The sequence below is a fragment of the Orbicella faveolata genome, unplaced genomic scaffold, assembly GCF_042242905.1.
Source record: "Orbicella faveolata isolate gen_17 unplaced genomic scaffold, um_ofav_v1 contig_25, whole genome shotgun sequence".
Taxonomy (NCBI): Eukaryota; Metazoa; Cnidaria; class Anthozoa; order Scleractinia; family Merulinidae; genus Orbicella; species Orbicella faveolata.
The window spans coordinates 3,461,594-3,476,159 of NW_028301553.1; the positions used below are offsets into that span (position 1 = coordinate 3,461,594).

Consider the following 14,566-nt stretch of genomic DNA (forward strand, 5'->3'; position numbering starts at 1 on the left):
TAGATACGTTTCTCCAGTTTCGAAAAACAGGTATGCGATTGCGATCGGGTAAAGCTGTTCAAGTCACGGCTATTTTAGTACTGTACAACATTTCCGTACACAAATATAAAGAGGCTATTATCGAGTTGATTTTGTGACCTGTTTCTCTCCTAAACATTCCTGGATGTTACTTTACTCTTATCAGAATGTTTTCATGTACCTCACACGATCTACAAAGTATCAGTGTTATTTTTACTTCCGTTCATGTGTGTTTGGTCCAACGCTTATTAAATGTCGCCATTGGGCCGATTCTTAGACAGCTTAAGCTATAGTTGGCAGTGCATGTTTTTGATAATTAATTCTGTTTATTGCAGTCATCGTGGGTTGTGGGTTTCATTCTTTCGTCGAGTTTTATCATGATAGCGTTGTTAAATTCGCGACGCTCTTGACATTTCGAAGCGTAGGGTTGCTTTTTTGAGGTAGAACACACACGCCGCGTTTGTGAGAGCTTCAAAGAGCCCATTTGTCATAGCATAGCATTCGAGTTATGATGAAATTGGACGCGCTTCTTCCAGTTGATTGCGTACAGATTTGAATGGTTTTCACTTCTAGATTGCTCGGTAGACGAAATTGAGTATCTAAAAATAACCCTTAGAGATGGTAAAAGAATCTTTTAATTTGTGCTTGCCGTAGTCTGAGGGGGATTTGGGTTTTAAATGCGGTTTGCGGTATTCGGGACAACTTTGAAAATTTTTGCGATCTTTCTGTAACAGCAAATTTTTAATTGCGGTATTGTGGCATGCATTCTTTTAACCTGTTCGACGTTTTGAGCCACGATAGTAGGCATGAAAACTTAATATTCTTTGTTTTCCCGACTATTCCATCAACAAGACGCCTTACTCCGATGAATATGCAACATGTTCGTGAATGATTGTTTGTAGTTCTAGTTAATCTTCAATTTTTTTGTTAAAACAACCAGTGAGGTTAAACCCCCAGGGGTGGGGCTCCCGTATAAAAAAGACGCGGGTGCTCGTCGGAAATTTTGAAAATAGCCTCTAAGAGGTACCAAGATCCTGCTTTGTGGGCGCGGCTTGAATTTTTTTTTTTTCACACCTTGTAGGTCAATTCTCAAACTACAATTAGTCTCCTGCCCTATTTTTTTCGGCTCAATACCCTAAAAGGTACCGTGAAAGCTCCTGCTGTGTACCCTTTGAGGCTGGACACCTTAAGAGGAACCGCCTTTTTAAACCCTTAAAGGTACGACTGGCACCCCGTCCTTTCTATCTGGGAGTCCCCCGCCCCCCCCCCGGGGGGGGGGTAAACCAAGAGACTATGATCGTAGTCTCTTGCTGCCAATCATTCTCGCCACGCGTTTTTGCCGTCGTGAAAATGAAACCGCAAGCTAACGCGGTTTAGTTGGGAAAGAGCGAACAAGCGATGCCGCGACTCCCCTCCAGGCCACTCGCGGATCACGCTCTTTTCTATACCCCGACCAACCAAACAGCCAACCACGCAGACTACGTTTGTGGTAACAGGACATCGTGTCATCCAATAAACTGGACAGTGATTTATCCGCGGTCGTCCGATTTTGTTTATCACTCCTATGCTTACAGACGGAATTGGACTCCACTCAGTCCTATAACCATCATAAATTTCTCTTGTATAATAGTCTTCGATGTCAAATTTAGAAGACAGAAAATATAAAGACAAGCCTCACTGAAAAGTTTCAAAACGAAAATCGAAACTGAGGCTTCTTCTGGATTAACTCAATTCCATCTGAATTGTTTTCTATCAGGCCTGGGTTGTTTGAAATGAAGATAAACTCCATCCAACGGATAAATCATAATCCAGTGGATAGCGTGGTTTGTTTTGTTAACTCTTATCCATTGGATAGCGATTTATCCGGTGAATAGCGTTATCCAGCCTTCGAACAACTGGGGCCAGAACTTGTTTTGAAAAAGACACAACAAGAACCTACGAAACAAACTATTCAGCAACAAAAGAAGGCTAGAATACAAAGTTTTATTATATTTTATTTGGAATTATACATTAAAAATATATCTCCTGGTTCATATACAATACTCGTTTTCCTCAGCGCTGGGAAAACATATATTCAACTTCATAATCATTCACAATAATAAACTTCCCATTTTATACACCTATCCTCTTTTCAATCTCCTTTGTCTTTCTCTAATTATGTAGTTATGAAAAAGAAAAATCCACCCGTAATACCAATATTTAAGAAACGTTAAATGATAAAATTAACACTTAACTGAACAAAACTGAATTGTAACGAAAGAACGTCAAACCCCGCATGTGTGTAAATGTGAATTGCTGTTAGAGCACTTTTCAATTGAGTGTCGTAAAACCAAAACCGAAGTTATAACTTTGGCCAATCATAAATTACAACGACGCATTAGTTAACCAATCAAAACGCAAACAAAAACACGTGTAGCCGTCAAAGAGCGCGGGAAAACGTGTCGCGCCAGTCACAACTGGTACTGGTTTTACTTTTTAATTGGTTGAGAAAGTGGCGCGAGATTTTTTAAGCCAATGCGAATGACTTTTGACACTTGAGTGAAAACCGCTCTAAAACGAAAGCGATGATCCGTTCTCTGAGGAAGTAAGATTACCTTTTCAGACGCAAACTCGTCATCTTTTCGCGTGTCAAAACGTGTCACGCGCGTGTGCGACACGCATGACCAGCAACGGCGGTAGTCATATTTTGTTCTGATTAAAAATGGTTTTAAAGATTTAAAGTATTGAAAGCGGAAAAAGAATCAGGTAAAAGAGGTGTACACAACCTTGACAGGATCGCCATCAGAGCGATTTTAAAACTTTGTGGTTTTTAACATGTGAAATAATCAAATTATTCGCGAGAACACGCTGTTTTGTGGTCCATTCATCGAGATAGCCGCCTAGGGAATTGTATAATATATGATTTAAAATAATCAGAGTCGATTTTTTTCCCTGTCGTCTCTCGGTAAAAGGCTGGTTCCGCGGTTTTTTAGCATGTTGCGAAGCAACATGACGGAAACTTATGGTACCAAGCCAGAAAGAAAACCATGAGGGCCACAGCAACGGGAAAGGCGTTAAACGAAAGGTTTAATGAGCAGAACAATGGCTGTGCACGTGCATTATAATTCTTGGTACATTTCTTGGCCGTCCTCTGCTCAACAACAACGTAGAATGACCAAATTCTGCGTTGCCTGGAGAACGTGAACCACGACGGCTATTTTTTTAAAATTTTTATTTCAAATTAATCGCTGTGTCCCAGATTCAGTCTCGTGACAGTTTTGACAGGGACGAACAAAGTAAATGACTTAAGGGCACCGCGAGATTTAAAATAATTTTTTAATCGACGTTGTCCTTGGCGTCGCCGTCGTGGTTACTTAAACTCTCTATTACCATTCCCAGAGCACGAAAACAAGGCAGGTTTGATTTAACGGCCCATCATACCCCCTCCCCCAAATGCCCCAAAATAAAATATATGAGTCTCGATTCACTGTCTATTGCAATGCAATCTGTAAGACTACAAAATTTCATATTCCCCATCTGTGTCGAATTCTTTTGGCTCGTCGGACTCGTAGTTAAGCTCTGTGAAATCTAAAACAGGAGGGAAAAACAGTGTAATAAAGAAACATTTATCAGTTACGCGGTTCGTAATGGTCTCAAATTTCAGCGAGTTTACGTCACGTAATTGGTTCAATCGTCTAACCTGATTGCTGGCTGCAGTTAAGCTCGTCACCAGGTCTCGGCGGTATTTCTAATGAAGGCCAGTGAGGTGGTCTTTCATCAGCCAGCTCGAACATGGGTCTCCTGTGACCGGAAAGGATATGCTACAAACAAGATAAAACAACTAAGTATGGGTTTCCTGTGACCGGAAAGGAAAATTGTAAGCCGTAAGCCCTGGACTTAAGGGGGCTTATACAACTTTGTAAGGGGTTTAGAATGAGCTTTTAAAGCTTTCTTTAAAAAAAACGGCAGTGTTGATCGCAATACATTTTGCATATACTGGTGTTTAATTTAGCTTTAAAACATCATAATAAATCGATTTCATTTCCTGCTTAACTAGAAGAGGCCTTATGTCCGGGCAGGGGTGTGGGGCGGGGGGGGGGGTCTTATAATCAGAAGTAATATTTTGTTCACAGGTACATGGATCTATAACCGGGCCAGGGGGGGGGGGGGGGTTATACGCGGGAGGGCTTATAAGCGGCAGTTTACCGTATGCTACAAAGAAAATAAAACCACCAAGTTCGCCAATTATCTTTATCTTATTACAGTTCCACTGAGGAAAATGGCTGAGCTTTCCAAATCCGCTTTAAATTTAATGTTTGTATTTCTTAAGCATCCATGTTTCCCCGCGGTTTCCGTTTAGCCGTTAAATTCTAACGTTTCTTAAAGAACACAATCATTTGTAATCCTCTTTGACTTAAGAACAATGCTTTTATCATGCTCATAGTTATTACATTATTAGCTAAGCCGTACTTGGCGAATCTGTGTACAAAGGTCATCAAACTCCTCTTCAGATTTACAGAAAAATCCCTACAATAAAAACAAACATTAATGGCATGACACTCAACACAGCTAGAGCGGATCGGTTTTTGTTACAATTTTACACCTGTCACAACTTGCGACGCGTGGTTCATGAGGACTCAGTTTGTAAATTTACAAACGATGCTCGCGATTTTTAATTATCTAAACTCTCTCGCGTGGAAATTGAAAAAGAAAAGACAAAATTTGATTTTGCAAACTCTTGAAAAAAGAACAGCACAGCTTGGAAGCAGAGCTCAGACGCAAATGAAATTCAAGCAACGAAAAAAAGGTCACGTGATTTCGTGCACCCGGCAAGGGAGGTTTACCCGCCAAGATATCGTGTGAATTGAGAAGGCAGGTCAAATCTTCAGTTGAGTTCACAAGAGCTGTGTTTAGCTTTTCATTCATCGCTTGTTCAACCATTGCGGACGCGTGGGTCACAGAAATATTGAGGGGCGGTCTGAAACTTAAGAACATTGCGTGAACAAAGAGAGGAAACGAAATAATACGAGCTTAAAGAAGTTTACGGGTGGATGTAAATTGTCTTTCTCGGAAGCACACACGACCGGGCTAAATCGCTCGACCTGAGTCCTGCATTAGCTTTAACCGGATTAAACACTTATCGTGTTTTGAATTCTCGACCGTAAGTAAGGACGTTCTTCTACACGATGTTTAAAATGTCATTTCAAAATCGGTCAAAGTCACAATAGAAACATAAAATCTTGACCTGAATTAATCTGTAAAAAAACTTCGGAGTCCATTGATTAATTGTCATCTCAGATGAGCTGTATCTGGAACTAAAGTGTAACGCATTTGGCACGAACAGACAGCTGATTAACTTCAAGAATTGCTATCTGTTATGCTTAAACACAGGATGTCTTGTTACGGAATCAAAACAGAGCTCTCCTTACCAAAGCTATTGATGGATCCAGATCTGAAATGTTCATCCGGCTTGGATAAACACAGTGATAACTCTAAGAAACACAAAACAAAGAATTCTAAATACTAAAAGAAATTGTTTCATAATCTCATTCGCGCATCCTTGCTCAACGTTGACCAGAGGATGGCGGCCTCTTCGAATGAGAGAGATTACACTATGCCGAAGGAATTTCTAACCGCAGCAGTCACCGGTCATTTTAAATTTGTGTTTGAGGAAAACTCGGTCAGGGAAATCACATGATTATCGTGACGCCATCGATTTCGAAAAGCTCTGTTTTCAAAATGTTTTCCGTCCACACGAAAACGAAAAGCCGGCGTTTTCAGATTCCTCCGGTTTGAAGAGCGTTTTCGAAAAGCTCCGTTTTCTTGATGGGTAAGTGTGGACGGTAGGCCTATCCGTAGAAATTAAGCTAGGGTTCGTGCCCTTTTTCAGAAACAAATTTCCAGGACTTTTCCAGGACTTTTCCAGGACTTTTCCAGGACTCTAAAATTCACATTAACCCTTTCACTCCCAATATCTTAATGATAATTCTCCTTACTGTCTGCCATACATTTCACATTTTTTCACTCGAGTTGAACACATTTCCAGAACTTTCCAGAACCAGTAGCCCTTTTCCAGGACTTTCCAGTCCAGGAAAATGCCACAATGAAATTCCAGGACTTTGCAGGTTTTCCAGGACCTTTACGAACCCTGTAAGCTGCGTTTTCAAATTCCTCCGGCATAGTGTGGACGCTGTCAGTCTTACTCTACTCGTGTCCTTACGCACTGTTGTTGCAATTGTTTTCACACAAAATAGAGACTTATTACAGTTTTAATTGTCTTGAGACCTTACCTCATCTGGAATAAGACTCATTCTTTCTGGGTTCACAGCCTGCTGTGTTGTATGAGGGTCCAGATACAACAGATTATTACCTTAATTCAGAAACAAAAAAAACAACAATACAGGGACGTTATTTAGAGCGATCATCGACACTGAATGAAAAGTGAAATAGCAGGCGTCTTCAATAAACTCAAATGACGCCTCCAAAAATGATTAACAGAGAGAAAACCAACTGAGCGAGTTGTCCATCAACAAATAAGCAACTATAAAATGTAATACGATAGAAAGAAAATAACAGGTCTACGAGTTTTTGCCAAGTTACATCGTAGACACATATCCAGGAAATGATAACATTCTGGGAAAAACTACAAAGTCTCGCAAACATTTTCAAATTCTGTCGTCTTGTCTTAGGAAAATCGCCAACATAAATTACAATTTACTCTTCCTTCAACAATTCTTTTCATATCTTTACCTTGGTGTCTTGGGACTATTTCACGAAGGTATTCACTTCAGTCAAAATTTTAGCACTGTTTTGACCGAAAATGCCGGGAAGTTGCTGTAATAATGACCCTTTAAATTAAAAGGGACCTTTTGCCTTGTCTACATGTGTGACACAAATGCAAACTCAAACACAAGTGTGTGTGGCCCACCGTAACGCGAACGCAAACACGAGCAAACGTAAGCCCAAGGAATGAAAAAGCTTCCATTCTCTTGCACTTGTGGTAAGGTTTACCAGGATGCGCGCAAATTCTAAACGGACCGGAAGTGCGGAAAGAGCGCCCATGTCAGTCCTACCCCACATCACACAGTGCACGAAGAGCGGACTGCCCGTTTCATCGCACTGATTGCACTTCACTCCGATACTGAATATATGTAGCAATTCCGAAATTGAGCCTTTTGTGGAGTTGAATCAGCGATGGATATAGGCTGCCAATTTGTTGCACACAATTTTGCGCCGTATCTAGTACTTTGCTTATGGTCGCGATTGAGCTTACGTGGCATGCTCTAACCCTGTGTTCAGACTTGCCTTTTTGGACAAAATGCAGCTTAAGTTGGTAATAATAGAGCACTGATGAAACTCTCGTCAAGACATGCTTCATTCCACTATAAGAAATCATATTTACATTTACCGTAAAATCCTATAAAGTAATATGCATGATTGGGTTTTCCACCAATAACTCCTACAGATTGTCTAAATGTGAAACAGGCCTGTTTAAAAAAGAACAAAAAGGAGAAAGATATTCTTAAGCAACTTCAATTTTTCAATATGACTATAATTGAATGGAAGGACTAGAAGGATAAACGAGAATTTTACAAACAGGAACACAGCGCTACACAGTGCACATCCAACACACATTACAGAGATTTGGATTTTGAAATTCAAAAAGTTTTTGATTTTCTATTGAATTGTCTTGTTTTGCAGTCAATCCTTTTGCGTTAGGCAAATCACTTTGAGAGCTCATTTGCCTTCTATAATAATAAAGTTTAAAGTTTTTTCGTTTTTTTTTTTTCTTTTTAAAGTTCTCCTTTGCCACTAGAAACACGAAACATCCCCAAGGTCACATATCACCCCTCGAGAAGAGCCCAGTTTCGGTATTGCAGTTGGAAGTTGTAAAACACCATCAGCAGCATCAACTTTACGCTCAAAATCTGCTTGATTCGTGCACTACTCTGGGAAAGAAACGATCTTCCCAATCGTCAGGAAGTTCTTGTAAAATTAGGGAGTCAAAGCAGTCCTCTATTAACTTTATTTGGAGAACAAGTCGGTTGCATGGGGTTTTTCCATGTGACGAGGAAAGTATTATAAGCAGTTTACTGCAAAATTTCAGTAGTAATAATAAAACTGACGTTTCGATGTTGCTAACATCATTATCAAGGTAAAAATGACAGTTTTATCGCGGTGTGAATATAAATTATTGAAACTAGTATAATAGACATTTGCATGTGGTCTCACTTAAATAGTTTCGCGCGGATAGAGTCAGTTTGCACGTTCAGAGTTGGTTTGAGATCTTGAATAACAACATCGAAACATCGGACAACAATAGTTTTATTATTTCTATTCAAGAAAACTTAACAGTTTGTTTCCTCTAGTGTGACTTGGCCATTATTTTTGGTCAGTTGTCTGTACTGCACAAAACTCATTTGGTTTGACTGGCCGTATTAACCAGTGAATTTATGAAATAATATACGTCTTAAGATTTCACAATGTGACCGTTGGCTGTATTAATGCTGGGGTGGCCGTATTAAGGGTGCATGCATATTCTAGTCTGATGATGGTATAGTTCTTATTGAAATATTTATTATACTGCTCTTAGCTAAAATTACCACTTGCTCTCTAGATTTCGACACAGTGAACATTCTCGGATTATCATTCATTCTGTAAGGGCGTTTTCTTATAAGAAAATGTATGGGGACAAAACAAGGTGGTTCCATTAACGTGGTGACTGTAAAGAGGGGTTGATGGTTCCACTGTACTCTAAATCAATGAATGCCTCAAAAACCAGTGAGCCTAGTAAGCCACATAGGCCTGAAAATAAAGTTAAACTATCCTCCTCCCCACACATCAAACACAGTGGTATTTTGGCCTGGAATTGGCAGAGCTGCTCAGAGTAGACACTCTGTACTTACCTTGAATGGTTCATTATACACAGAGTTCATTTCTGACAGTCCTAATCTAAGTGGTATAAAGAGTAAGAGAGGTCTCCATGCTTGTTTTTTGTGTTTCACATCATCTCTTATGTCTAGTCCAGTTTTTCCTCTGCGTCTTTCACTGCCTGTTGATGTGCGACTGTAACAAGTTGCCTCCCCATGAGTCTTTACAGGCGAATCTCTTTTGCAAAGTGTTTCTAAAGACAAAACAAGTGTTTCTAGAAAATCCTTCAAGACGTTTGATTTGTAGTTTGTACAATATTAATTAAAATGTCTTTTTGTTACGCATGGAAGAACAAAATATCTCAAATATTAGCTAAGTGATCGAGATAGATTTCTGTTTCTCACACTGGCTTATGATCCATCAAATATTTTCGCTTGTGCGATTGGTCTAGACGCGACACATGATTACCATATTTACTCAGCTAAGACTGGGGAATATCTGTGTGATATTAGTAATTACCCAATTTTGAAAACTGTATGTGTTGCAAAAAAATTTGAAGGAGAATAAACAAAATATTTAGCCTCCATTTGGTGCTAAAATATGCTCAGATATTTGTCCTTGGACATTTTCTGTTTCTGAAAGCTCACAGTTTTCCTTGAGTTTCACTCTTGCAAAACTTGCTTCTTGGAATAGATAATGTGCACGGACATACATGTATATCCAAGCACATTTCTGGGCCAAGTGGAGGCTATTGTTTATTTAAAATCATAACTTACTGATATCATTAATTATGACTGTGTTGTCCATGGCAATATGTACACACAACGAACTCCAGTCATCAAAAGATGTTAGTTTTCTGTAGACAAACAACAAAACAAAAAACACTTTTCACTCACACTTAATTTTAAGCAACAGTCAGCAATAAGAGCAGTTAATGTATCAGTCAATTAAAAACTTTAACATCCCCCCTGGGCAACCCCCAGGAATAAGATGTCTTGAATTTTTAGTTGGTCAAATTCCCACCTCTTGGGCAAAAATGCTGTTCAAATGCCCCACCTTAATTAGGGCTCATACCATGCAATTAAATGCCCTAACTCCTGGGTTGAACATGAAAAAAAAGCAATGGAAAAGAAAAATTAAAATAAATTACCCTCAAATGAACACTTTAAGCTTCTATTGTACGAAGAATGATTCTAAAAAAAGTGACTTAATTTTCACACGTGACACTTTGTCTTTACCTTTAGTTTAAGCCCAATCTCATTCCCAGAGTCTTCGTTCCCCTTGACCAGCAGTGGAAAACGAGAGCTCTGGGAGCAGCCATTTTGAAACAACCAAATTCTGCCCATCCAGTTTCACTGCGCAGTCTGCATCTATGGCGCATGCCTGAAATGGTTGCTCCCAGAGCTCTCATTTTCCAAAGACTCTGGGAATGAGATTGAAACACTCCAAAAACCTTTTGAAGGTAAAGATTTTGATCCACAATATATACAAATACCAGTGTCCGTTATTACAACTGTGTATTTTTGCAAAAAAAAAAAAAAAAGAAAAAAAGAAAAAAAATATCTATAAACATCAAGAGCTAATTAGATTAAAATTAGTTAAGGCACATGTAAAACCTTACTTGAGTACTTGTGCAATGGTGTTTGGACCAAACCAACTCCCAACTGGTTTGCCTTCAGATACACCCATTTGAGCTAAAGTCATAACAGAAGGTTACATTTAGTAAAAGTAAGGTAAAGTTTGTTCACAGAAAAAAGTGGCCCATGACATGGGAACTTAAGCCTTAATAGAGATTCTGTAACATGAAGTGACTTGGAGTAATATTACTAAACAGGGTGCTAGTCCATTGCAGCTTTTAAATTGTCCTAACAGTCCACCAGTACATTTATACTAGTGGGTGAGGAGTGTTGCATCGTGCCAAACAACACAACACAGTGAGCCTTCCTAGGGCTCAAACCAGGAATGCTATATCAGAGTTCAGTGCACTCACTGTTAGGCTGTCATGCCTACTATGACCATCACTGCTACCACTTAGCAAAATTACGCAAAATTATATGGGTCAAGTTTCTGTCACACATCTTACTCTGGACTTACTTATCACAAATGAGAGAATACTTTTAGTATGAAGTGGAGCCCTGCCTCTCGGCCACCCCATTAACACCGCCACCTCATTAATACAGCCAAGTTTATTCTGGCCTGAACAAAAGCTCAGTCAGTCATTTTCTTATTTAAAGAAACCCTTTAATATGGCCACCCTGTTAATACCGCCAAATTTTCGTGGCCCATTGGTGAACAGATTAACAGGTTTCACTGTAGATGGTATTATTATACACTCCTTACCATATAAATAAATAAACATAAAATTCTATTTGCTGTTACAAGCTCAAATCATGCACAAAATGATCTTATTTTACTTTATTCACCTATCTGATGGATAGAATATAAACTGTCCTTCTTGTCCAGGAAGTTCTGCAAAATCTGAAATTCATGCAAAGTAAGTTAACACTTAGCATTCCACAAATGATCACAAATGTTAATCCTGGATTCACTTTTACATTCTACTGAGAACAACCAACACAAACTAGAAAACATCACCAAACCTGCATGTAGACAGGGTTTGTTGTATCAGGATCCCATTGCCAATCTGTAAAAAAAAAAATTAATAAATGTTATATTAAATACATAAACTGACATCTAATTATATTCATAGTGAAAGACTGTCATGGGGTGAATAACAACTAACCTCTTCCAAGATGCCTACAAACCAAAGCTTGTGCAAATATCATCTGTCCACATCGCAGCATGCAACCCCATCCATTATCAGCCGTGGGTCCTGTGCCGCCTTTAAGAAAACAAGTGTTACAATATTGCGGAATAACTCAAATCCCATATTAACTAGTCTGTCATAAATGTTGTTTTATTTTATTTCTACACTTAAATAACCAGATGTTCTCAATGGATGTTTAGCTTTAACACAATTAAATTACCATAAATTTATTATGTAATTCATTACTGCTAAATAGGTATCCATCTAGATACATAGTTGATACTGCTCAAAGAATTTTTCTACATGGATACATTGCAAAAAGAACACCAGTCCATCAATAACAAAAAATTTTTATTATTACTCACCAATTGCTTGGAAATTTTTTCTGTACGTGCACCACAATCTAGACCTGATATCCCTAAGAATACTGACTGTATCCTCTCCTAAAATTTAACACAGGGAATCATTTACCATTTACAAGAAAAACACTAAATGCCAAGTGATGAATGTTGAATTCTCCCTAACAACCAAATCAGGGATGGAAATAACACCCGTCTGTCTATCAATTTCAGGTGATTTCCAGAAGTAACAGAACACTTGCTCACATTTTAATTTTAAACTAAACAACAAAATTTTAAAATAAGCAACAACAAAATTCATTGGTCCCAGTGGACAGTCCATACATTCACTCTTATTTTAGTCTCTCTAAAACAGCCACCTCTCACAATGGCAATGGCCACTAAAACACATCCCAACTGCCAAAATATCTTCTTGACCTGTGCTGCCCATCGTTGGTTTCTGTTTCTGTTCAGTTTCTGTTTCATTGATATATTTTGATTGTGTTACAAACAGTTTAAGTGCCAACATAAGCATTTTTTTAAGAAGCAAACTGTTGCACATCCCAACAAAAAACAGGTGTCATATTACACCCCTACCTTCCCATAACGGCCACCTCTCGACAACAGCCACTTTCCTCTGTTCCCAAGATGGCTGTTGTGGAGAGGTTCGACTGTATATACAAAAGTGGTGATATTATCCAATCAGAATAATGTTTCTAATTGGCAATATACATTATGTAAACATGTTCTAGCTAAACAAACAAACTGGTGAACAGGTTATTAAGATATTGGCAAAATGACTGTCACAAAGACAAAAGGGAATTAAATTAAAATATATCACAAATAGACCCATTTCAGTAATTCCTAATCTGGAGGACAAAACAACGGTTGTTCTCTCCCCTGACAGAAACAAACCTTTCAAATGCAGAACAGTCTGATTGTTTTGTCCTCCAGATTGGGAATTAACTGAAAGGGATCTATTGAAAGTTTTTACAAGGAAACTGATTCTAACCTTAAGGTAGAGTGAAAAAATACAAAGGTATCCCTTTTTGCACTCAGTTTAGTTGTAATGTACAATGGTGGGACAATTTTCCACCAGAATTCACTAAATCACAACAAAATGTGGCTTAGTGTAATATTTCAACTGTTACCTCATTCTGAAAAAGGGAATAATGCTTAAAACGCTCATTTATCGATATATTTTGCAACCAAACTGGTGTCAAAAAGGAGTTCTACATGATAAAGTTATGATTGCCCAGTCTTCTCGAGTAGCACATAATAAAATCAACGTTTCCCCACATTTCCCAACACCCTATAGTATTCATTCTGGAAACGAGAGACTATTTCTTTCTGAAATACCTCCTTGTTGTTCTTGTAAGAGCAAAACTGCCACCTGCACAGCTTATGACAATGTGGTATTTTCCAAATTTGTTTCAGTATGTAAACTGTCCCCTTCATGAGTGTCCATGTCTACTAATCTAATTTATGATGGAAAGGGGTGCACATGATGATACTAGCGTTGGATGTCACAAGTTTGATTCTCCCACGCACACTGATGGCTGGCAGTACAGGTAACACTACACCATGTACCTGGGGACCAAGTGTGAAATTCGATGCTATTCCAGTAGGTAAAACGTCTTCCTTTCAAACAGATCTTCAGTCATGAAACGGCCCCTTGGAAAATGATTACTTTTTATTCATTAACGTCCCTCAACGACTGCCATAAGGCAAGCAGGTCTTTCAGGCATAAAACATACTCTAGTTAACCCAATAATATAAGCTTATCTCGCCGCTTATTTTGCATGGCGGAAATATAAGCTTATACTTTCGATTCATAGCAAGCTTCTATATTTAACAACATTTATTGATCCCGTCCACTAAAGAAAGACTTCCTTATATTTCATTTACAAGAATTCACCAACATTTTAGCAACAAAATAAAAATTAATAACAAAGTCATTGCCTCGATACATCGACAAAAGACAAAGGAATTATGCATAGCAAGTAAAATTTTCCTGCTGCAGTGCTCTGAAATTCTGGTATCGTCATATGTTTCAGTATCTCATTTTGGCGAATGAAATTGCCCTTACCTCTGCCAGTGATGTACTGCTTTCCAAGGATCCACACGGGCTCTTTGGTTTTCGGAAATACATCTTGTTCAAAAGAAATTGCCTCGTATGTAATACAAGCAGCATCCATTTCTAGACCCGCCATATTTTCTTTACATCTTCAGTTTACAAAACATCGTCATTTTCGATTCCAGTACCTCGCGCTTGGAGAGGAAAGTACTTACTCATTCCACTCCCCAAGAGCAGGATTGTGGTCAACTCGTCAGCCTTCACTGGGGTAGTCTCAGTACGAGGGTGCTTACCATGTAGCCAAAAAATCCGTAACTTTCGGTTGATAGTCAAATGGAACAGTAATTTTCCGGAAAATCCATTCCGAGATTGTACACTACCTTCAGAGGTAGTCTTCTTTCTCCGTTCGGAACGGAAAGGCAGAAATTTTCTTACCATTTACTAAATTTTCCAGTTCCCAGTCTCTCACCAGCCAAAAACAATTTTGGGAAATGAATTGTAAATGGTAAGCGCCAT

The 14,566-nt window shown here is 38.7% G+C and overlaps 1 protein-coding gene across 1 annotated transcript; it reads right to left on the reverse strand.

Moving 5' to 3' along the window:
• Positions 1 to 1,992: 1,992 nt before the first annotated feature.
• Positions 1,993 to 14,251, reverse strand: LOC110052938 (cysteine protease ATG4B-like). The gene is made up of 14 exons (XM_020759130.2): positions 14,063 to 14,251; positions 12,001 to 12,078; positions 11,612 to 11,710; positions 11,469 to 11,512; positions 11,292 to 11,346; positions 10,490 to 10,562; positions 9,645 to 9,724; positions 8,904 to 9,121; positions 7,406 to 7,484; positions 6,288 to 6,367; positions 5,427 to 5,489; positions 4,468 to 4,524; positions 3,698 to 3,818; positions 1,993 to 3,585 (listed from the first exon to the last, which is right to left on the reverse strand). The coding sequence occupies exons 1-14, from the start codon at positions 14,184 to 14,186 to the stop codon at positions 3,512 to 3,514; spliced, it is 1,245 nt and encodes a 414-aa protein (XP_020614789.1). The 5' UTR covers positions 14,187 to 14,251; the 3' UTR covers positions 1,993 to 3,511.
• Between the last annotated feature and the right edge of the window lie 315 nt (positions 14,252 to 14,566).